Here is a 25,882-nt window from a genome sequence, read left to right on the forward strand (position 1 = left end):
AATAGAACACCGACAAGGCAAGATGAATTGAGAATAGAAGTGTCAAATGTGCAGATCTAGACTAAGTATGTAGCATAAGATCAAACCAGCATACCTTGTTAGGTCTGCTCTGGGCCAATCTATATCGAGCGTGTGGACATGAACATATATCATATATCCTTCCGAAAGCAGCTGTACATAGCAACTTGGATACAAAAGCAGTAGACAACGATCATCCAAAAGAGCGAACAGCTACAACTGTGAGCCCAAAGACCCGTGCCCCTCTGTGACTAAGCATCTTTGGTAGGGCTGAAAAGGGGACAGAGTTACAATTAGATAGTCTAAGACATATCAGTCTAGGACAGGAATGGAAACAAAAATATTTTCTTGCCTAGGAGTTACAATTAGATAGTCTAAGACGTATGTATGCAGATTCTTTGCTGCATTGGCCATATTTTGTGAGCTTCCAGCAATGCAGATTTAGAATTTGCTGTCACAAGATTAGGCCATCAAACAACTCCATGCTTGGCTAAGATCAATGCTAATTTCAGAATCAAAGAATGCGCTGTGAAGCATGGTAGGTATATAACACCAAGCATAAATTTCACCTCACACACTGACAGTGTCTCAGCACTGTTTTTCATCACTCACTGCTCAATAGCCTGGGAGAATTTGACAATCGGCCAAGGTAGCACAGTCCATGCTAGATATGGTCGGTTGGATCTACATCCTACTAGCATGCCAGAGGTACTGGTTAACCGTTCGAGTGTAAAGCGCAAGATGGAGCATAAGTATAACTTTTGTTGAAGAAACGACATCTAAGACCAAAGGGAAAACTGACCATAAACCCACACGCATCGAGATGTCACTCTTCTAAAGGATGCAAACCCACCTTAACTGCTCTATACGCACGTGGCACCCAAGTATCGAAACAAAGTAACAAGCTGTGTGAACCAAAGATGCAGCATGCATAGCCCGTCCCTCACAAATCCAGGTATCTGGAACCCATCCCAACACAGACACACGCACCAAAGAGTAAGAATCCACCAACCACACACGGATTGTGCACCGGATGACCGACGGTAACACAGTTCTTGCAAAGAGCAAACACCCTAATGCAGCAAGCACCAACGGAGCCGACCCTAATGCAGATGCAGACGACATGAGGGGGTCTAGCAGAGCAAACGTGGACTTACGGAGTCACAGACAATGTCTACGGGGCGGCGGGCAGCAGGAGCAGACCACACGCTCCCATGACGACGGTGGGTGCCCAAACCAAAGTGGCGAACAACGACAAAGACGGGCTGGAGAAGCTATCGGTTCCAGGACCTAGTAAGGCAAACATGAATTGAGGAGAGAGGGAAGAAAATATTAAAAAGGGAGGAAAGTACTCACCGTCATGCAGCACAGAGCGCGGAGCCATGCCTGTCACTGGTGAGGCATGGGAGCGAGAGAGATGGGTACTGGTACGGCGACGACGGCTACGCGGCCACCCGCTGTTTCCTTACAGGCTGCACGTGGACCCGCACGACGTCACGGACCACATAAGCAGCGTCATCTGACGCCGAGGCGATGACGACCGTGCCTGGGAGCTAGGCCATTGCCCGCGTCAATCAACCGAAGGCAAGCTGGCGTACACCGTGGATGTGGCCGATGCGGGGCCCGCCCGGCACCCGGAGGCGGTCGCATCTGCGGAACGGACCCCTACGGCTTGTCTGGGTACGCGCGAGCGCAACGAACGGCGGTCGCGTTCCTGTCGACGACGGATCTGCGGAGGAACGTCCGGCCCGACAGCTGCACTCCATCGAACGAACCCCAGCGCAGGAACTGGATCTGCGGAGCGCAGGAACGTCCGCCCCGACAGCCGCAATTCATCGAACCCCAGCGCCGGTCCAGCAGCGTCGAGCCCTCGAGGGCAGGGCAGCGCATAGGCTGACCGTCGGACGCCGCCTCGCACCCGACGGTCCGGTTCGTCGAGGCTTGGATGGCGGCGACGAGTGGGCGTGGCGTGTACCGTCGCGAGCGACGTGGGAGGCCACCGCGTGCATGGGGAATCGAGATCAGACAGGAAGAGCCGGGGAAATCCTCTCCCATGAACCGGATCTGCGGCTGTCACACCCGTTTCTGAGGGGCAGAGCCGGGTGCATAGCATATGTGTGCCAGGATCTATTTCCACACATATGTTGACGTCACAAGTGTAATATATCAAAAGAACAATGCATAAAAGCGTAAATTACGATTATATTAACATATTACACTTCAAACAGACATAATGTCTTAACCTTTATTCATCAAAGTACAGCGAAACATTGACATCCATCCACAGGAAGATGACCGGGGGTATCGCTAGACTAGCATCCATGGAATTCAGCATCATATCTTCATCTGCAACTTCTGATCAAAATTAAGCAAGGGTGAGCTCACTTATGGTCGGGGCTCAGCAAGTGGGGGAAAACTAATGCAAGGTAACAAGGTGAGGCTAAGGTTGAGCAGTAAGCATTTTAGTTGGTCAACATTTTATTAACAACACCTATCTTACTAATAAGTGTGAATCTCAAGTATTCCCATTAAACAAAGGAATAAGAGTATATCAAAAACACTTAAGTGAAACCACTTAAGCAAACCATTGTCAGATCATCGGATCTCGATTTATTTCGATCTTCATGTTTAATTATCATGTGAGGAGTCCAGGCTGCTCTTAACCGTGAGCACGGCTGATATATCAGTTTTACACTCTGCAGAGGTGGTACAACTTTACCCACAAGCCGTGTATCCCCTCTAGCCTGGGTCGACCAAAACCCGTAAACACTTCCGAGGTGAGTGGCTAGGGATCCACTATGAGGCTTTCACAAAATACACTTAATACGAAGCAACCCGCTAAGGTTTCTAAAGACGATGGTGGAGGCCCCCTGGGTGAGGTACCTTAGCCAAGAATACATCCCCATGTTAACGTGGGCTGCCAACACCTACCGCTCCCCCTCTTGCCCATATTTCAGGTAAGGTTGCTAGGCACTAAGCATATAAAGCTAATTACCAAAGCCAGAGCCATGATAGCACTCGTGGTTGCACTGTTTTCCCGGGTGGTCACTCTATGTTCCAATTAATATGCAATAATCTTGTTTAACCATCGGGTTAACAACAATAATGTAAACTTACTATTTTGGAACGTTAATATCATAAGCGGGAGTGACTGCATAAAGTTAAATTATAGCAATAGCATAGCTACGAAGGTAAAGTATAATTCCCAGGTTTGATCAAGGAATAAGGTTGGAAAGGTTATCTAAATAGGTAACCCGTCAAATTATGCATATATATATCCAAAAGAATAAACTTTTATTAAATGTATTATTTGGGATCAAACAGAGTATGCAGAGGGAGAAGTCCACTTGCCTTGCTTACTGAAAACTTGAGGTTCTTCCACGGATCGGAATAGATCTTGATTCTTAACTACTAGATCAACTACTGAATATCACACAAACAAACAGGAAGAACAAACACCACTCAATAACATACAACATTCATCATACGTAAAGCTAAAAAAAGCCTAACGAAAAGAGCGTTCGTTTTTTGAAAAACATCGCAAGTAATAGTTATAATGAGAGGGTATTCTTTTTAAAAAAAATGTGTGATCTATACTTTATAAAACAAGACATGAGCTTAAAAATATCTTAATTAAAATATACAAATATTAAGTTCACATATTTAATCTTTTATAAAACGTTATACGCGATACGTCTAAAATAAAGGGTTTATACGCGATACGTCTAAAATAAAGGGCTTATAAGATGATAAAAACGTTATAACAATATTAAACCTTTTAACCTTTTAGAAAAGATATAAGATATAAATCTAAGGTTAATGCGTTATGAAATACCTTATTAATTTTAGAAGCATTATGGAACGTATTATAATTTATTATTAAACCTTCGCTTATGATAAACTAAGATATAAGTCTAAATAGGTTTTACATGAAAAGATCATTATTATTAAACACTTATTTTATGAAAACTAGGTTATAGGCCCTTAAGTGGATTTTTATACAAAAGATAATGAACAAATAACTATCTTTTAATTTCATTAGAAAACTCTTATTACTTTATTTTATCTTTTAGGAAAACTAAGTGATTCGTATATAATGTGAACTAAATCCTATGAAATCATTAATCATGCCATAAATCTAGTTAAGAACAAATTGACTATAAGTTTGATTAATAAATTATGATAAAAGATAATTAATCTATTAATTATCTGTAATTCTAAAATAGGAACAAATGATCAAATTCATTAAAAAGGAAACTATGTTGAATAATGTTTAATCTATCATTTTAGTTATGTGAGTGAATTAAGCTATATCAATATTATTAGAAATCCCTATCTGGCATACACATAATTATCAAATACTTAAATACAAATCTAAATCATAAAAATGTAATTATATAATTATTTATCTCGTACGTTTGAAAAAAAAGTAACTATATTTGTTTTTGACATCGTAATTAAAAAAACTACGCATAATTCAATTATAACAGTCATAGATTAGATTTTAATTAGAAAACAGGTGAACAGTCGTAAATACTGATTTTGATGTATTTAGAACAGACATATGAAACTAATAAAACAATCTATTTGAATCTCAATTACATGACTTATAAAATAAAAATCATCTCATGAATTTATACGAAATTGTGACTAGACTTTTAGGGTGTAGCGTTTGAATTTTCACCTTCTTCAACTTCACGTTTGCAGCAGCAGAAGTGGAACAACACGGTTGGCGCTAGGGAATGGATAGGGGCTCAGCTCCATGACTATGCACCAGCGACGAGGTTCGAGTTGGATCTCTCGTCGACAACAACGTACACAGCAAGGCATAAACAGCAGGATGCTCGGCAAGCTCCGGCGAGGGATTGCGCAGCACGGTGGCAAGCAGCAGTGGCACGCGGCAATGGCGGGCAGCAGCGTACGCGGCGCAGAGGTTCGTGACGTCGGGTGGGGTTCCGGCGAGTTGCGAAGGTTGCTGGCGACGGCAAGCAAGCAATGAACAACGAGGAGGGCGATAGCTCCGACGTGCTGAATGAACTCAGACAGCGTCACGACGTGGGTGCAGCAGGGACAGGACGCGAGCAGAGACTCGGCGTCGTCGTTTAAATAGGCGAGGGAGGATGGAATAATGGGGAGAAGAAACGTCACCATAATGAAGGTGCGCTATGGGAGAGTAACCTGCGGCTGGAAGAGATTAATGGAGGAGAGAAGTGCCACCGTTAATGGAGAAGAAACTGCAGCAGTTATAGCGATGGGGAAACGGACGGACGGTGCGGCGTGGCACAGGCCGACAGTGGCGTATTGCTTCGTAGGAACAGAGACCGGCCGCTGAAACGTCCAGGATTGAAGATGAAGAGGTGTTGACAACGAGGGGGCCACATGTCAGTGAAAATAAGAGAGGAGGGAGAAGAACGGATGGCTAGCTAGTAAACGTTCGATTCCTTTTTTTTGTTTTTTAATAGATGTGTGTGTGCGTTTTCCTTTTGTGTGTTTATATATATATATATATATATATATATATATTATGTTAAATTCAAAAATGATATTTGTTTCTATTTTTTTATAACAAAATATATGTAATCCAAAAACTATAATAAATCAAAAAAAAATTGTTAAAAATAAAATATACAGTTTTAGGATGATTATTCAGCGACTCATATATTTCTAAAAAAATTCATACCAAAAAAAATGAATCCAAAATTTGGATTTGGAAATCAAATCAAAACATATGCTTCCGTATAAATGCACCAAATACTTAATAAAATTTATCTTTTTAAGAAACTGTTCAGTTTATTTGTACCAATATTTCATTATTCGAAAACATAAATGTTTTCCTTTCTACTAGGAATTAATAATATAAACTAAGGTATTCTCAGAAGACGGATTTAGGGTGTTACAAAATCTATCCCCCTAAAAAGAATCTCGTCCTCGAGATTAAGGAAGGCTAGCATGAAAGCAAAGAAGATACATGGTTATTTGTAGGTTCTTAGTTCACATTGAAATCTTCTAATATTAAGAAACTTCCTTTCTTCTTTAGTCGGTCTAGACTCTTCTTGGGGCATTCGCGAATAATATGTCCTTCGTTTTCGCAGTAGTAGCAAGCACCTCTTGCTTTGAGTTCTTTGCGAGTCAACTTTACTTGACCAACAGGTGATGAGGGATGATTGGGTATCTGTATCTCATATAGCTGAGTCTGGCTTGATTCTTCTGTTTGGGTATCCATGTGTTTCGGGGCTTTTGCTTGTGGTTGAGGTGGACTACTCGTATATCCAAACATTTTTCTATTCCTTTTGTTGTTCTTCACGATGTTGATAGAAGTTTCTGTACATTTTTGTTCATATTCCATGTCTGGAGACTGAGATAGCTTTATCTCGGAGGTATCCGGTAGTGAACTCTTCTCAGGACAGTTACGGAAGTAATGACCTTCACGTCCACATTGATAACAAGCTTTTCTTGGAGTTATTTCTTGACTTTTTCCATGTTTCTCTTTTTGTCTCTTGGACCTGATGCAGCGACGGGGCTGAAACTATGTGCAGGTGATAGTCCATCCATCAATGTAACACTCATTTGCTTCTTTTTGGAGCTGGGCATCCTTGTGATGTTTCCTTTTTGGAAAACCTGGCAATTCATCGTTTGACAGTGCATCTTCTATTAGTTGTTCTTGGGAAGACCATTGACTTTTTATACCAGAAAATAAAATTCGGTTCTTCTGTTTTGTAGTTTCACTTTCGTTCGTACTGATCTGGCGACAAGGAATTCCATAGTACTCACAACAACAACATGTTCCAAGATCATTTGTCTGTTGGTGTGCATCCTTTTGTTCATCAGTTGTTTCATTTCTAGTGACGTTTCGACTTGCCAACTCTTGCTGGTATGAGGAGGTGAGTTGCGATACATTCTGTATTACAAGAGCTTGTGCATGTAACAACTTTTCTAAGTCAACTATCGAGGGTGATGTTGTGGTTGATGTCATATGGTTATCGGTAGTCTGCTCATGTGCTATAATTTCTGCTAAATCAACTTGTTGGAGTCTAGCTACCACTTGAGATGTTGCTTGCAGAAACTGTGCATGCGCCTTCTTGAACTGTTCCATCTGATCCTTAGCTGGAGGAGTTGCCAACACAATGTATTCTTTGCACTTAGTGACATCACTTGTAGTTGACATTCCAAGTTCTGACATTTGTATGGATATAACAAGGAAGGAAGGGACGAAGAGATTGAGCTAAGACAGACTATAAAGAGTAGAGAGAACCCAACTATCTAAGGTTTACCCTAGGTAACTGTTGTCATTGTGGACAAAAGTCACATAATACAACAACAATCATTACAAAGAATCAAATCAATAATAGTCACAAAGATAACTAACATGAACTCAAACATATCAGCACAACACAACTCGATGCTACTCATTCGATCGAAGGGAATCTTTTCTAAGAACAACAATTTATCATAGTTTTTTTAAAAGGCGAGACAAGGTTAGGAGTAAGAAAGAGATTATAAAATGTAGGAATCAGATCAGAAATAACAAGGAGATAGACAAGATTCAAAACATTATTGTTAATGACCAAGAGTGAAATAAGATAACCACTAACTGGTGAAGCGAGGGTAAATTGTACAACCAAGAGAAAGTTTTTTTTAGGATACAAAATACAAAGGCATTATCAAGGAGAGAAGTAGAGAGGCAAATGTTTAATATATCAAGATAGATATTGCGCAAGGGTGGCAATACAATGGCAAGAAGACAAAAGTGTAAGAAGTCAAGGGTTATATAGCAATATTAGGGATTAGAAAACCACTTATAATATAATATAATATCGCCATTACCGATCTAGTCGAAAATCTTAATACTAAAGAACAATCCTATCACCTTAGCCAAGAAGTCAAATAATAGATCCAGGGAATCCATAACAAAACTTCTTGTGGAGTGGGGATAAGACAGAGAATAGGGCATCGTCGATAGCTTCGAAAGGGTTTCTTCTAGCAAATTTTGCTTCAAGTTCCACAATCCTAACTTGATCATCTTGCAATGCTTCTCATTAGAACCTTCTGACAGACCAAAAATCAGACAAGGGTTGAAGATAAAAGAGACGAGTTTTGATATAAAGTAAGTTTTTATGAAGACAATTAAGTCAAGTTTTGAACGACTAACTGGGCTTTCCATTTCTAACTGAAAGTCGCCTAGAGGGGGGGGTGAATAGGCGAAACCTGAAAATTAAAACTTTATCCCCCAACTAGATCCCTTGATTAGAGGTTAGAACAAGATATACAAATATCGGAAAATAGAAAACTAAGTTCTTGCTTGAAAAGAGTATTGCTAAATAATGCGGAAGTGACAAATCAATACAACTTATAAGTCTATGAAAATAAAGCAAGAAAGCTTAGATGAAAAGAGCACTAACTCAAGTTCTTTCTTGCGGAGTGTTGCTACACGTAAATGAGAGGTTAACTTGAAGCAACACCAAATGATATGAGCAAAGAATAGTGCAAGAGAACTTAGAGTAAGGGAAAGCAAACAAATCACAAGCAAAAGCACAATGAACACGGGTGATTTGTTTTACCGAGGTTCGGCCCTCGAAGGCCTAGTCCCCGTTGAGGAGTCCACTTAAGGACGGGTCTTTTTCAACCCTTTCCCTCTCTCCCGATCACACCAGGATCGGCGAGCTCTTCTTCTTCTCAAGGATCACTCTCGATCCCACAAGGACCACCACAATCTTTGGTGTCTCTTGCTAGCTTTTACAAGCCTCCAAAACTTTGGAGGAAGTTCAATGGGAGTCAAAACTCCACGCGCAAATGAACACAAAGATGAAGCACACACTATCTCTCGATGAAACTCACAAGGCACTAGGGCTAAACTCAATCGAGTAGCTCTCAATTGCTTGCTCTCTCTTTTGTGGCACTTGTGTTGGTTGTAGTGAACTAAATCTTGTGTATAGGATGGATCAATGAATATATGTGGTTGGGAGGGCTTGAGTATGTCAACTAGATGACTTGGAATGTTGCTTGGACTCCCACACCTTGAAGTGGCCGGTTGGGGTGGTATTTATAGCCACCATCCAAAAACTAGCCGTTGATGAAGTCTGCTGGCGATGGGTGCACCGGACAGTCCGGTGCACACCGGACATGTCCGGTGCCTCAGCCACGTCATCCTATCCGTTGGGGTTGGAGCTGGTCGACCGTTGGAGGCTTTTGTCCTCATGTGGCACCGGACAGTCCGGTGCACACCGGACAGTCCGGTGCCTCTCTGATCCTCTGCTCTGACTTCTGCCGCGTGTACTGTTTCCTGTCAGAGTCGACCGTTGGCGCGAAGTAGCCGTTGCTCCGAGGTTGCACCGGACAGTCCGGTGCACACCGGACATGTCCGGTGAATTATAGCGGAGCAGTCTTCGTGAAATCCCGAGGCTGCCGAGTTCCTGAGGCCGCGTTCCGTTGGAGCACCGGACACTGTCCGGTGTACACCGGACAGTCCGGTGAATTATAGTGGGCTGCGCCTGAGAAGTCCGAAGGCGAAGAGTTTGAAGGCAATCTTCCCTGGTGCACCGGACACTGTCCGGTGGTGCACCGGACACTGTCCGGTGGCACACCGGACAGTCCGGTGCGCCCGACCAGGGAGCACTTCGGTTTCTTTTTGCTCCTTTCTTTTGACCCTTGTCTTGTTCTTTTTATTGGTTTTATGTTGAATTTTTGACACCTGTAGAACATATGATCTAGAGCAAACTAGTTAGTTCAATTAGTTGTGTTGGTCATTCAACCACCAAAATCATTTAGGAAAAGGTTTAAAGCCTATTTCCCTTTCAATCTCCCCCTTTTTGGTGATTGATGCCAACACAAACCAAAGCAAATATATAAGAGCATAATTGAACTAGTTTGCCTAAGGTAAGTGCAAAGATTACTTGGAATTAAACCAATATTGATTTCATAAGATATGCATGAATGGTTTTCTTTGTTTTTAACATTTTGGACCATGCTTGCACCACATGTTTTGTTTTTGCAAAATCTTTTGTAAATCTTTTCAAAGTTCTTTTTGCAAATAGTCAAAGGTAAATGAATAAGAGTTTACAAAGCATTTTCAAGATTTGAAATTTTCTCCCCCTGTTTCAAATGCTTTTCCTTTGACTTAACAAAACTCTCCCTAAATGAGATCCACCTCTTAGTGTTCAAGAGGGTTTTGATATATCATTTTTGAAATACTACTTTCTCCCTCTTCTTGAACATAATAGGACACCAATTGAAAATTTCTTTTTGAAAGACTAAGTTTTTGAAATTGGTGGTGGTGCGGTCCTTTTGCTTTGGGCTAATACTTTCTCCCCCTTTGGCATTAATCGCCAAAAACGGAGTCAACAGAGCCCATTCTATAAGTTGTCTCCCCCCTTTGGTAAATAATATATGAGTGAAAGATTATACCAATGTGGAGAGATAGTATGGAGTGATGGCGAAGGGTAGATAATACCAATAGAGTTGAGTGGAAGCCTTGTCTTCGCCGAAGACTCCATTTCCCTTTCAATCTACGACTTAGCATAGTAATACACTTGGAAACATATTAGTCGTAGTCATGGTACGGGAATAATAGGATATATGCATTTGTACCAAAATGAAAGAGATATGATCAAGAGATATGTCAATTAAGCATGAACATAGTTCTATACAATATAGATTTCTCCCCCTAAATATGTGCATGGAGAGAAAGAACACATGATTTGGCCTAAAATGCCAATTGCACATAGTTAGGTTAATGAGAACAAGTCTATATCATAGAGAAAGTGAAGTGCATTGTGTCATAGGATAAGAGTGATGCTCATGACAGTTTATGCACTACTGAAAGCATGTTACAAATATTTTAAGCATTTTCCCTTAAGGATTTCAAAGAGGCTTAAGGACCATCCACCTTTGAGACAAAGGCAGCTTATCCTCGTTACAAGGTCAAGCTTTAAGCTCTTTGACAATAAGATTACTTCATCCAAGTTAACAAAGATGCATAAATGCAAGAATGAAATGTTTGAGAGGTTAAACTAGGTATGAAGCAGGGAAATTTGCATGGACATGCTTTCTCTTCCTTTTATACAAGATATGTAAAGAAAGTATAGAAAAGGAAGATTTAGGTACAAGTTTGAATGAAAGGAAGTGGTTTTACCCTTTTGTACCTTCACAAAGAGACGCTCTCTTCATTGTGCTTTGTCCTTAGTCTTAGTTGCTTAAGACCTATACTTAACAACAATATATGGAAATACTTTGCACAAGAGAGAGTTCTTCAACTAGTGATCTTTTTCAAGTTATTGTTAGCATATATCAAATGGATCACAAGTTGCATAAATGAATCATGAATTCTCCTTTTTCCTTAGTGCATATCAAGATAGATGTTAAATTGAAATTAAATTGAAATTACATGAGGCACTAAGAAGCATAAGTGATAATTGAAGTTGTTCAATGATCAACCAATATGCGATCAAGAGAACAACAAAGACAATAGATTTACAATTAAGCTCAAAAATAGGAGAATCCAATAAGCATGCTACTTTAGTAATGAGAGCAACAATCCTTGATAAAGGCAACATTATTTTAACAAGATGGATTGATGTGAAGTAGCATACTTCATGAGAAACATTATTCTCATGCAAGAGACTATATATGAAATTACTAAGATAAAACAATAGTATAATCAAAATATAAGAATGGACTCCCCCTAAGGATATGCATCAAGTAATTGAAAGAATTGATTTCGATGCATTCACTTTAAGTACATAAAGGGGAAAGCATCATACATTTTGATCAAGGCTCATAAATTTTGCAATAAATAACTTAAGCCTGGTAACCTCATAATGGAAAAGGATTTAGAATGCTTACAACCACGCCATTGATTGTTGTCATTGATGTTCTTTCTTTTTCATTTGAGTGTCCTCCCTTTGTATTTGTCTCTTTTTCCTTCCAAACTTATTGAAAATACTCAAGAAACATGTTAATAGCGCAAGGGAGTATATGGTGAAGGATGATTACTTTAGATAATTAGCATACATAATTCATCATCCACAAGTCACACAGACATGAAGTAAAATCCTTATCATTAGTGCATTTCATTTGAGAAAAATGAGTGAGCACCTTTTAAGCATTTTAATAATCATTGGAGATTTTACTTTATCATATTGAAGTTAGTTAATCATTACTTGGAGGTAATTCAATATGATAACATATATATAAATATCGCAAAGGCATTAAATAGATTCTAATGGACATGAGCTTTTAGAAGAATGAGATTGAGTGCACATTTGGTTGAAACGAGTCCAATAAAGAATCTATTTCTTACATGGGTAGAATATGATAATTTAGATTAGATAGTCATTGAGATGGGAACTAAATTTAACCAAGAAGATGAGTTCCCATACCTTTGCTTTTACCTCTCTTCCTTTGGTTGAAGAGCAACCCATGAGGCTTGTGGCATTAAACTTGCACTTACTCTCTTGTAGATTTTCATAAGTGAGCTCAAGAGAGATGTTAAGAACAACACAAGCACTAGTTTCCCTTTTTGTAATCATTTTTGATAAAGAATGAAAAGGTGAATTACTAAAGCATGGAAACTTTATAACATGAACTAGATTATTCTATGAAGTATGCCTAGTTTTAACTCATAAAACAAGCATGGTAAATTCTTGAGACTTAAGAGAATAAATCTAATTCATAACATGGAGAGCGATAAATGTAGAAGAATCATATCCAATTTAAGCAATAAAACATACAACATAAATTATTGGATTGATTTTCCTTGTCATGATGGATTATGCATTTCCATAGAGAAAATTATCTCTACAAGTGAGACTACTTAAATTATTTAGATAAAAACATTAGTCTCACTTTTCTAGCTATAGAGAGAATTTTTCCTTTTATAAGTGTCCTAAGTATTTGAATTCCTTACATGACACCTTATTCTTTTAAGAACATGAAATATCTTTCTATATCTAGAACATGGCAATAATAATTAATGTAAAAACATGCCATGAGAATTTGCAACAATTTAGAGCATGTAGATTGTCATAATATAGAATTTATAAATACACAGTCTACCATATGAGAGGAATTTCTTCAAAGAATGATGACATAGTTTTAAAACATGCTTAAGTGCTTTCTATTTCTATGTGACTACACAAGACACACGACAATTTAAGATAATTGCACTTAAGAATATAAATGTTACCATTCTTTGACTTTCCTCCATGTTGTAGGCTTTGATATTCCGCACATGATAATTCTTTAATTCCTACAACATCAATATCTTCCTCGAGATGATATGGGTTTTGAATAACATATTGAAATAACCTTGGGTCAATCTTGAATATGTAGATCATTTGAAGATTGATAGCTTGAGTTGATAAGAATTGAATTAACTCCCTTAAGCACCCCAAAGGTTCATACCATCTCTTTTTCCTACAAAACTTGTCAAGCATATTTTGGTACCCATCGCTTGATGGGTCTGTTAAGGTTAGTAATCAAAGATCTAGGAACCCAAAAGTCCTTTGTGTTAGCACTAGGTAAACTCATTACCTTTCTAGCACAAGTTGCAATTTTGGGTTGCCTAGTTGCATGAAAATTAATTGACAAGCTAGGAGTGGAATTGTTACCAATGGGACAATCCTTGCATTGATGTCCCTTTCTTCGGCATGTGTAGCATAGGCATTTTTCAAGTTTTGAAGTTTTCTTCTTTCCTTGCTTGTTGCCTGCTACATGGTTAGTAAAAACTTTCCTTTCTAACCCTATGCCTTTTTGTTTTAAATGGGGACAAGATCTAAGCAAGTGTCCCTTCTTGGAGCATTCAAAACAAAGTCTATCATCCTTGTTAATAATCAAGCCATTAATATAGGGACATGACCTAATCAAGTGCCCCTCTTCAAAGCATTCACTACACCTCTTAATGTGAAGTGTGGCTTGATCATTACCTTGGATGTTACCTTTTGTGGAGGCGTGGTTGAGGCTTTTGGGGGAGGTGTTGAATTTCATATTTTGTTCCCTCCTCATGGCAATCCTCAAATCCTTGACATTTTCTTCAAGGGATGTAGTGCATGCCACGGTTGTTCCCGTCTCAAGCTTCTTCACCATGTGATCACGGTTATCTTGAGAAGGTTGGGCAATGCATTTCCCTTTTAGTTGTGTCAAGCCCATCTTTAGCCTCTTATTTTCTTCTTTGAGCTTTTGATGTGAATCATCGTTTGTTCCTGCAAATTCAAGCTCAAGGAAAGATTTGCTTGTCGACGGACAACAAGCGTCAGCACATGATAACATAGTATCAATTTGAATACATGTGCATGAGTGAGGTTGTTGGGATTTTAAGTTTTCTATCACAACCTCATGAGCAATATTTAATATGATATGATCATCCATAAGATTTTCATGAGAACATAGAAGCATATCATATTTATCTTGAAAAGCTAGATTTTCAACTTTTAGCTTTTCTACTTGGTCCTTAAACAAGGTATTCCTATTTACTAATTGAGCGATACAATGTAAAGCGTTATCTTGCTCAATTGAAATAGTTTCATACCTTTGGACCAAATCAACATGAGAGCACTTTAGCTCCTCATGTTCTTTAGTCAACTCGTCAAAGTGTTGCATCTTCATGGAGAGAATATCTTCTAGCCTTTGACGAGCTTCGCTTTGCTCTTTCGCTCTTTCTAGAAGTTTGAGCATGACTGCCTTATCTTCTTGGCTTAGGCGAGCGTAGAGATGCACAAAGCTTCTTTCTTCCTCCTTATCCTCATTTGTGCTTCCGTTATCATTTTCATTAGCCACACAACACATGTGGGAATCGAAATGGGAAGACAAACCTTTTGGAGAGGCGGATTCATCGTTTGGTCTCCATCGTTCATTCTCTTCTTCTTCCTTGCAAGGGTTAGTATCACAAGTACCAAAGGAAGTAGAAGCATAAAATGAACTATCATGTTTGGACTCATCAAATTTGCTTTTAATTCTAGTCCAAATATCATACACATCACAAATGGGTTTGTCATATTTTATTATGAAGGCATGATAATCTTCTTTGCTAAGGGATTTACTTAAGATGTCATAAGCTAGATAGTTTAAGCGTATACATCTTAAATCTTCTTCGGAGGCATTTTCCCTAGCATAGTTAGGAGGAATAATACTCTTGTCTAAAATTTGTTCTAATTGAGGATCTACTGCTCTAAAAGCATTTATCACTCTAGTAGACCATGAATCATAATTAGAACAATCGGAAAGTAATATCTCAAGAGTTACCTCTTTGGTCTCCTGGGTCTTCTTGTTCTTTTGGGATCTTCTACGAGCCATCACTTCGAGTTGTTAGACTCAAGATGAAGTGCCTAGCTCTGATACCAATTGAAAGTCGCCTAGAGGGGGGGGTGAATAGGCGAAACCTGAAAATTAAAACTTTATCCCCCAACTAGATCCCTTGATTAGAGGTTAGAACAAGATATACAAATATCGGAAAATAGAAAACTAAGTTCTTGCTTGAAAAGAGTATTGCTAAATAATGCGGAAGTGACAAATCAATACAACTTATAAGTCTATGAAAATAAAGCAAGAAAGCTTAGATGAAAAGAGCACTAACTCAAGTTCTTTCTTGCGGAGTGTTGCTACACTTAAATGAGAGGTTAACTTGAAGCAACACCAAATGATATGAGCAAAGAATAGTGCAAGAGAACTTAGAGTAAGGGAAAGCAAACAAATCACAAGCAAAAGCACAATGAACACGGGTGATTTGTTTTACCGAGGTTCGGCCCTCGAAGGCCTAGTCCCCGTTGAGGAGTCCACTTAAGGACGGGTCTTTTTCAACCCTTTCCCTCTCTCCCGATCACACCAGGATCGGCGAGCTCTTCTTCTTCTCAAGGATCACTCTCGATCCCACAAGGACCACCACAATCTTTGGTGTCTCTTGCTAGCTTTTACAAGCCTCCAAAACTTTGGAGGAAGTTCAATGGGAGTCAAAACTCCACGCGCAAATGAACACAAAGATGAAGCACACACTATCTCTCGATGAAACTCACAAGGCACTAGGGCTAAACTCAATCGAGTAGCTCTCAATTGCTTGCTCTCTCTTTTGTGGCACTTGTGTTGGTTGTAGTGAACTAAATCTTGTGTATAGGATGGATCAATGAATATATGTGGTTGGGAGGGCTTGAGTATGTCAACTAGATGACTTGGAATGTTGCTTGGACTCCCACACCTTGAAGTGGCCGGTTGGGGTGGTATTTATAGCCACCATCCAAAAACTAGCCGTTGATGAAGTCTGCTGGCGATGGGTGCACCGGACAGTCCGGTGCACACCGGACATGTCCGGTGCCTCAGCCACGTCATCCTATCCGTTGGGGTTGGAGCTGGTCGACCGTTGGAGGCTTTTGTCCTCATGTGGCACCGGACAGTCCGGTGCCTCTCTGATCCTCTGCTCTGACTTCTGCCGCGTGTACTGTTTCCTGTCAGAGTCGACCGTTGGCGCGAAGTAGCCGTTGCTCCGAGGTTGCACCGGACAGTCCGGTGCACACCGGACATGTCCGGTGAATTATAGCGGAGCAGTCTTCGTGAAATCCCGAGGCTGCCGAGTTCCTGAGGCCGCGTTCCGTTGGAGCATCGGACACTGTCCGGTGTACACCGGACAGTCCGGTGAATTATAGTGGGCTGCGCCTGAGAAGTCCGAAGGCGAAGAGTTTGAAGGCAATCTTCCCTGGTGCACCGGACACTGTCCGGTGGTGCACCGGACACTGTCCGGTGGCACACCGGACAGTCCGGTGCGCCCGACCAGGGAGCACTTCGGTTTCTTTTTGCTCCTTTCTTTTGACCCTTGTCTTGTTCTTTTTATTGGTTTTATGTTGAATTTTTGACACCTGTAGAACATATGATCTAGAGCAAACTAGTTAGTTCAATTAGTTGTGTTGGTCATTCAACCACCAAAATCATTTAGGAAAAGGTTTAAAGCCTATTTCCCTTTCACTAACTAATCTAGCGACCTACGGTCACATGGCTTTGATACCACTTCTGTCACACCCGTTTCTGAGGGGCAGAGCCGGGTGCATAGCATATGTGTGCCAGGATCTATTTCCACACATATGTTGACGTCACAAGTGTAATATATCAAAAGAACAATGCATAAAAGCGTAAATTACGATTATATTAACATATTACACTTCAAACAGACATAATGTCTTAACCTTTATTCATCAAAGTACAGCGAAACATGGACATCCATCCACAGGAAGATGACCGGGGGTATCGCTAGACTAGCATCCATGGAGTTCAGCATCATATCTTCATCTGCAACTTCTGATCAAAATTAAGCAAGGGTGAGCTCACTTATGGTCGGGGCTCAGCAAGTGGGGGAAAACTAATGCAAGGTAACAAGGTGAGGCTAAGGTTGAGCAGTAAGCATTTTAGTTGGTCAACATTTTATTAACAACACACCTGTCTTACTAATAAATGTGAATCCCAAGTATTCCCATTAAACAAAGCAATAAGAGTATATCAAAAACACTTAAGTGAAACCACTTAAGCAAACCATTGTCAGATCATCGGATCTCGATTTATTTCCATCTTCAAGTTTAATTATCATGTGAGGAGTCCAGACTGCTCTTAACCGTGAGCACGGCTGATATATTAGTTTTACACTCTGCAGAGGTGGTACAACTTTACCCACAAGCCGTATATCCCCTCTAGCCTGGGTCGACCAAAACCCGTAAACACTTCCGAGGTGAGTGGCTAGGGATCCACTATGAAGCTTTCACAAAATACACTTAATACGAAGCAACCCGCTAAGGTTTCTAAAGACGATGGTGGAGGCCCCCTGGGTGAGGTACCTTAGCCAAGAATACATCCCCATGTTAACGTGGGCTGCCAACACCTACCGCTCCCCCTCTTGCTCATATTTCAGGTAAGGTTGCTAGGCACTAAGCATATAAAGCTACTTACCAAAGCAAGAGCCATGATAACACTCGTGGTTGCACTGTTTTCCCGGGTGGTCACTCCATGTTCCAATTAATATGCAATAATCTTGTTTAACCATCGGGTTAACAACAATAATGTAAACTTACCATTTTGGAACGTTAATATCATAAGCGGGAGTGACTGCATAAAGTTAAGTTGTAGCAATAGCATAGCTACGAAGGTAAAGTATAATTCCCAGGTTTGATCAAGGAATAAGGTTGGAAAGGTTATCTAAATAGGTAACCCGTCAAATTATGCATATATATATCCAAAAGAATAAACTTTTATTAAATGTATTATTTGGGATCAAACAGAGTATGTAGAGGGAGAAGTCCACTTGCCTTGCTTACTGAAAACTTGAGGTTCTTCCACGGATTGGAATAGATCTTGATTCTTAACTACTAGATCAACTACTGAATATCACACAAACAAACAGGAAGAACAAACACCACTCAATAACATACAACATTCATCATACGTAAAGCTAAAAAAAGCCTAACGAAAAGAGCGTTCGTTTTTTTCAAAAACATCGCAAGTAATAGTTATAATGAGAGGGTATTCTTTTAAAAAAAATGTGTGATCTATACTTTATAAAACAAGACATGAGCTTAAAAATATCTTAATTAAAATATACAAATATTAAGTTCACATATTTAATCTTTTATAAAACGTTATACGCGATACGTCTAAAATAAAGGGTTTATACGCGATACGTCTAAAATAAAGGGCTTATAAGATGATAAAAACGTTATAACAATATTAAACCTTTTAACCTTTTAGAAAAGATATAAGCTATAAATCTAAGGTTAATGCGTTATGAAATACCTTATTAATTTTAGAAGCATTATGGAACGTATTATAATTTATTATTAAACCTTCACTCATGATAAACTAAGATATAAGTCTAAATAGGTTTTACATGAAAAGATCATTATTATTAAACACTTATTTTATGAAAACTAGGTTATAGGCCCTTAAGTGGATTTTTATACAAAAGATAATGAACAAATAACTATCTTTTAATTTCATTAGAAAACTCTTATTACTTTATTTTATCTTTTAGGAAAACTAAGTGATTCGTATATAATGTGAACTAAATCCTATGAAATCATTAATCATGCCATAAATCTAGTTAAGAACAAATTGACTATAAGTTTGATTAATAAATTATGATAAAAGATAATTAATCTATTAATTATCTGTAATTCTAAAATAGGAACAAATGATCAAATTCATTAAAAAGGAAACTATGTTGAACAATGTTTAATCTATCATTTTAGTTATGTGAGTGAATTAAGCTATATCAATATTATTAGAAATCCCTATCTGGCATACACATAATTATCAAATACTTAAATACAAATCTAAATCATAAAAATGTAATTATATAATTATTTATCTCGTACGTTTGAAAAAAAAAAGTAACTATATTTGTTTTTGACATCGTAATTAGAAGACGGATTTAGGGTGTTACAGCGGCGTCACGGGTGGCGTGGATGGGAGGTCTGGTCTCCAAAATGTTGCGGGACTGCGGTAGCTTCATGGACGCGACGCTCTTCTGTTGAATTGAAGAAAGAAAACCGCGTCCGACACACCTGCCACGCGTTGGCACGCCGTGGGCGAACCTGCGCCGAACGCGGAGAAGCGCTCAAAAGACGTCAGGTTTTAATACTTTAGATGAGAGCAGGTTCCCCCTTCCTCAGCAACAAAACAACACTGCATATCTTCTTCTCCTGCCCCGAGTTACTGTTCATCATTCGACAACAGAAGCCGTGGTCGTTGCGCAGGCAACCCCGCCCGTCTCCAATTCAGCCTCCACCCAGCAGTTCCCCTCTGCTCATCCTCGTCCGCCATGATGGCATGATGCCAACCCCAACCTCGTCTGCGGTCTAGCTAGCCACTGCCACCTCCCTCCACCGATAGTCTACTGACGTACGTGTGGTCAGAACCACTGTGGTGTCTAGATCCAATGCTACTACCAAACTGCATCTGGGCTCCGTTAGCTGCTCGATGAACACCAGTGCATGCAGCATCGCCAAGGCTAACCCGGTAGTACATCACAAGCGCACCAAACACATCGAGCTAGATATCCAATTTGTCTGACATGGTGAGACCCGCCTGTCCAGCTCTCGGTGCTACAGGAAAATAGCACGCGGATTGTCAATTGTCATCACGAAAGGGATGCCCAAACGACGTTCTCCAGGCGTTCCGTTCCACTAGCCGACGACCCAACAAACCGCAGGGGGTGTTGAAGCAAATCCAAAAAACCGTTAAACCAATCCCAAAAACGTTTTCAGTGGAAAAAAACGTATTTTAAGTTCTCTAACAGCTCTCCATCTTCTTTTCCCAATATTACTCGCGTCCCGCGTCCACCGTCTTCTCTCTTAAATTTTCGCATGACACACTGTTCACTAATCGCTCCAGCGCACGTATCCCGCGTATGATTTTGATGTTCGCGGTTCAAGTGCATTTTTTCTGTTCAGGGATTCGCCAGGGCTTCCTGTGCACTGCCCATATGTTTGGTTACCCGTACCGTCTCGTCTTGGACCACCATATGCATTGACTCTATCTGAGCTCCTGTTTGGTTGCTTGCACAAGGGAGACGCAGACTGCATGAGCGAATGCAAAACAAGCTATTTTATAGCTATTTGGTTGCATCAACTCATATGCAGAAAATTACCGTATCAGCCTATCAGGTCAGCCAGGGTCATCCGAGCGTGCGCATCTGGATACATGCATTCAATCAGACTATGCATGAACGGTCAACGGATAGACACACACCGCTGCTATTTGGTTCGTTGTTCAATGCATGCCATGGCCCACGTGGTTGTTTCAAAAAATTTAGAGATGTATTATTAGGAGTCTGCTGTGAGTTTAGATTTGTTTAGGTAAATTTATTTTTACAACAACCCTCAATAACAACTTTTAGGGAATATTCTTTTAGTAGCCTTCTAGAGTTGCTCTAAGACGATCAAATGTAGACTGAGGACGACCTTGACTAGAGTTGGCCCTGAGGTAGTGGCCGCGACGTCGCCCACGACCATCGCTCGTCGCGTGCACTTCTTGTGCACGGTTCTGTGACCTCTATACGAGTTCTTCAGAGATCAACACGAATGAACGCTGGCTTCCATTCTCTTCAATATTTGATAAAGCTAAAGTACATGAGTATATATGATACGATACCTTTTCGCTTTTCAGCAGGACGTACGTTGCGAGAAATGTGCGTTCCTTCTTTCTTTTACAAGGTTTCCAATTCCAACGGCGTTTTTGCACCCTCGAGAGCGAGGTACCAGTGAGCACTCACGCATCCTGCTGCTAGCTTTCCAATATCATATACAACAGGTTAGCCTAATTAGTTGCCGATCTCCCTTTTTTGTGCTAGTGGCCTGGAGGCTGGAGGACCGGAGAGGGGGCAGCAGCCGATGCCACGTTGGCGTGACCGTGATTCCAACTATCTCCACTAATGATGCATTATTTTCCTCCCAAAAGAAAACACAAGCAGGACATGCATATACAACTACAGTAGTATATTGTTAGCAGAAACGGCAGACAAAACGAAATAGATCAACCAACAAACCAAAAAGCACGCCACATAAATGTATATGGAAACCCTTCGATGCGAAGGGAAACATTAACACCAGTCAGACGAAACTTTGACTGTATATATAGTGTTTACATAACAACGTCTCGGCTTACCAGAGTAGTAAAACTAATGGCGCACTGCAAACCCTATTTAGGGTCACCGTATGCAAAATTTAGATCACAAACTCAACAGTATATTAGCAAGAGTCAGAAGCAGAAACAGTGAACACTGCCACACACACTATGCCACTCGCTCTAGTTTATGTAGAAGACAACATTTTACTAAGTCTGTTATACTCACTATAGTATATTTAGGCACTACATAACATTGACTAAATTCTATTTCGAGAGAATGCTAACTAAGAGCACCTCTAACAAGCTGATTTAAAACAGTGTCTACAAAGTTAAAATACTACATAATTTAAAGTGTTTAGGGTACTAAAAACAAATTGCGCTTCAACAGTTAAGCTCTAAATCATGTATTTTACAAAGTAAACTATATTACTAGAAAATAAATTATTGAGAATGATGTAGAAAAAACAAGGATATGACACTACTATGTGTAGTATGTATATTTGAGTCATTTTATAGCGCGTGTCCTATATTTGGGGCATTTTACGGGAGACGCCATGGATGGCCTGACGTGTAGAAGGAGACTGGTGACTGGAGGTAGAAGAAAAGAGATTGACTATTGGATCTCCATCCAACGGCTGGAAATCAATCGAGTGTCCCAATCAATTTAAAATACGTACTCAGTTACGGAGTATACATCAGCTTCTATTTATTCGGAAGCTGCAGATAAACAAGGCCAACTGTTCTTCGTTCAGCATCCGCTGCTTAATTAATTGTCGCATTAGTTGCACATTTCTTAACATCTGACAATTAACGCAATGCAATCCCTGTTAACGATCGACCTTACGGCACAGTCGTCGTCGTCCCAGATTGAGCATATGACAAAGCTATACAGCAAATATAGATATAGATATAGATATAGCTGAGACTTAAAAAAACATGCAAATCACGAGTGTGTAGTAGGGGCGCTTAATTGCTTGCCTAGCTTGCCCCGTCGACCACACCAGCACCAGTCGCCATGCCACGCGACGACGACGTTTGTAGTTGCTGAATCCTCGTCCATGCATGCATGTGGATACATCGGAACGACGCTAGCTGCTAGCTGATTAATCAGTACACTATTAGCAGCATACACTGGCAGCAGGCTAGAAGGCGATCTTGCCGATGAGCGGTATGCCGATGGCGGTGACGACGAGCGTGGAAGGGACGCCGAACACGACGTGGCTCCAGAAGCTGAGGTCGTGCGCGTTGCGCGGCGCGCGGCGCGCCTGCTCGCACACGATCAGGTTCGCCGCCGACCCCAGGAGCGACAGGTTGCCCGCCACCGTGCTCACCCACGCCAGCAGCAGCCACGACCGCGTCACCGCCGACGCAGAGATCGTCGCCGCAGAGGCCGCCACCTCGTCCCCCATCAGCAGCACTGAAGATATATATAGTGTATATATGAGGAGTAATTAACATATACATGTGGCCACACACAGTATATAATTGCCAGAAGTACGTGTCAAGTACACTAGTTTTTATCAATATGTCGTGTCAAAGGAGGTAACATTAGTGCTTAACGAGCTGGTGTTCACGATCGACCACACACTTACTTGAAAATAACTAGAGATAATATATATATAAGCAGACGTTTGACTACTTTCACGCCCCTACTTGTTAGTTGCTAAAAGGAAAGAAACCTTTAACCACAAAATATCTTAGCTATAGGAAGGAACACGTACTATTTGCCATTTTGCCACGCTTTCAGTTTCATGTGTCATATATGCGTTGTGTATAATTTAGGTCATTATATAGTGCACTCTGTACACGCACACACACACTAGCTAGCTAGTAGCCATTGAACTTAGTTTGGTGCTTTTTTGTCAGTTGTAGTACATGAAAAAAAAGAGTAGTGTGTTTCATCACTTTTTATAACAAGTGTGGTTTAGCAGTTGTACTACAGTATATATATATGTACGTATTTACGTTTACCCCTAATTAAAAAAAGCATGCATGTCCTAATATATATATGTAATACCAGTTGGCACGTTGGACGCGAGATTGGAGAGGAGCAGGATGATGAGGGAGAGCACGGTGACGCCGCTGACGTGGTTGATCTTTGCGTAGGGCGCCATGAAGTTCCAGATGGCCCCTGGCAGCCCCGTCTTGTTGAACCCACTCACCGTCACGAACATCCCCGAGAAGAAGACCAGTAGCGAGTAGGACACCTGCGCACACGTGCACCCCCAGAACATATACACATGAGATCGATGTGCAGCATGCCCACCACGTACCATTCCATTCCTCCTCTTGCGACGTGAGCAAGCTTAGTTACGTACCTTGTCGAGGCACGGCTCGGCGTCGCGGAAGTCAACGACGACGAGCGCGATGGCGGTGGTAATGGCGGTCCACGACATGTTGAGGCCGAGCATGTATGCCACGAGCATGCCAACGGTGACGACGTACGCGAAGCTCTTGAGGAACAGCTTACGCCGGTGCTCCGAGCACTGCATGAACCACCGGTGCTTTGTCGGGATGTTCTCTGACATCATGGAGTCGGGGTCGTCATCGTCCGCGTCGTGGCCGTGGCCGTGGCCGTTGCCGTTGCCGTTCTGGCGCTGGCGCAGGGCGACGTGCTGGGCGGCGGTGGGGCTACTCTTGAGCGAGAGCACCGAGGCCGGCGACCGCCCTTCCTCGACGGCCTCCATCTCCTTCTCATCATCGGGGCTGCCGCATGCGGCGGCGCCCTCGAGGTCGTTCCAGTACATGCAGAGCAGCATGACCGTGTTGACGCCCATCCCGGCCAGCATGGCGGGCAGGATGCCGAAGAAGAAGCTGAGGAAGGTGATCTTGCTGTTGAAGGCGATGACCAGGTTCTGCGGGTTGCCGATGGGCGTGGCGCTGGAGCCGATGTTGGCGCTGGTGGCGAGCGCCAGCAGGAATGGCTTGGCGGGGAGGTTGCGCTCGGCGGCCAGCTCCAGCACGAACTCGGTGAGCACGACGCAGCAGGTGTCGTTGGTGAATAGCGCGCTGGCGAGCGCGGTGACGACGCAGACGCGGCACAGCAGGTCGCGGCCGCCCTGGCTCCGCCACGCCAGCAGCTTGCCCAGGTGCTTGAACATGCCGGCGCCCTTGAGGTAGCCGCCCACCACCATGGTGGCGAACAGCAGGCCCAGGATCGGGAGGTCGATGGAGGCGTACGCGTCGTCGGCGCTGATCACGTGGAACACGATCATCAGCACCGCGCCCAGCAGCGCCCCCGCCGTGCGCCCGATCGGCAGGAACGGCACCGAGGGGAACACCGCCAGCATCCAGAACACGCCGAACGCCAGCGAACCCATCACCACCTTGGGCAGAGGCGCCAGCTGCGACATGGCTGATGGATGGGATGGAATGGAACTCACCTTGTTGCGACCACTCTCTGCTTTGAGCTCGACGAAGCAGAGGGGTGCCTCGCCTGAGGTTTATGTAGTGGCAGAGCAAGACCCTGCATGCTCTCCAGGTGACGTCAAATATCTCGGTGTGGGGGCTACCTACAGAAGGAGCTATAGTGTCCGAGGTCTGTTGGCGCTCGAGATTTTTCTTGGTATAAAGTTATATCGGATCTCTTGATCCAACTTGTAGCCATTAGGCTGTGCGCAGCGGTACACGCTAGCCATCTCCCTCCCCTTACATGGCGGCTGTAGGGGGCACCCTACGCCCGCAGCGGTGCCCCCTACAGCGTCCTCTACGCGTCGGCCCCCTTCTCTCTCTCCCTCTAGATCTAGCGTGTCACTGTTTATCACCCTAAACACTGTGCTGTAGGTCCACGAGTAATTATTAGTAGATAAAAAATTGATAGTTCAAATAGATAATGATATTTTATAGTTGTAGTGGGGTATAGGGGAGTATTTAGAGGGAACCGCTGCGAGAGATGAAAAAATAGGGGGAAAATAGGGGGAAAAGTGATATACGAGAAAAAATTTAGTGGTAACGGTTGCGGATAGCCTTACCTTCTTTAATGCCCACCCCCTCTCTCGTGTCCCGCTGCGCTGAACCACCTCGCGCTCGCGGCCACCGCTTCGTCCACTGTTGCCTACGACTGCTTCCACGCTAAGACTACCCGCATCGAGGACTGAAAACCGAACGCTACCAACGTATGCAGTAGAGAAACTGCCGCAACGGGGCACCTCGTCTACAAATGGCAATAAGGCTGTCCGCACTGGTGACTGTAAGCACCAACCTTAAATATTTACAGCGCGAGGACAGCTGCAACGGTGGACTGGAAGCACTACTGTAAGCTTACGGTTGGCTAGGAGAA

General features: G+C 42.0%; 1 protein-coding gene across 1 annotated transcript; it reads right to left on the reverse strand.

Annotated features, from left to right (window-relative positions):
* Window positions 1–22,410: 22,410 nt before the first annotated feature.
* LOC103637625 (silicon efflux transporter LSI3) lies at window positions 22,411–25,180 on the reverse strand. The gene is made up of 3 exons (XM_008659936.4): window positions 23,922–25,180; window positions 23,621–23,810; window positions 22,411–23,020 (listed from the first exon to the last, which is right to left on the reverse strand). The coding sequence occupies exons 1-3, from the start codon at window positions 24,954–24,956 to the stop codon at window positions 22,746–22,748; spliced, it is 1,500 nt and encodes a 499-aa protein (XP_008658158.1). The 5' UTR covers window positions 24,957–25,180; the 3' UTR covers window positions 22,411–22,745.
* Window positions 25,181–25,882: the final 702 nt, after the last annotated feature.

Source organism: Zea mays, chromosome 1 (genome assembly GCF_902167145.1).
Source record: "Zea mays cultivar B73 chromosome 1, Zm-B73-REFERENCE-NAM-5.0, whole genome shotgun sequence".
Classification (NCBI taxonomy): domain Eukaryota; kingdom Viridiplantae; phylum Streptophyta; class Magnoliopsida; order Poales; family Poaceae; genus Zea; species Zea mays.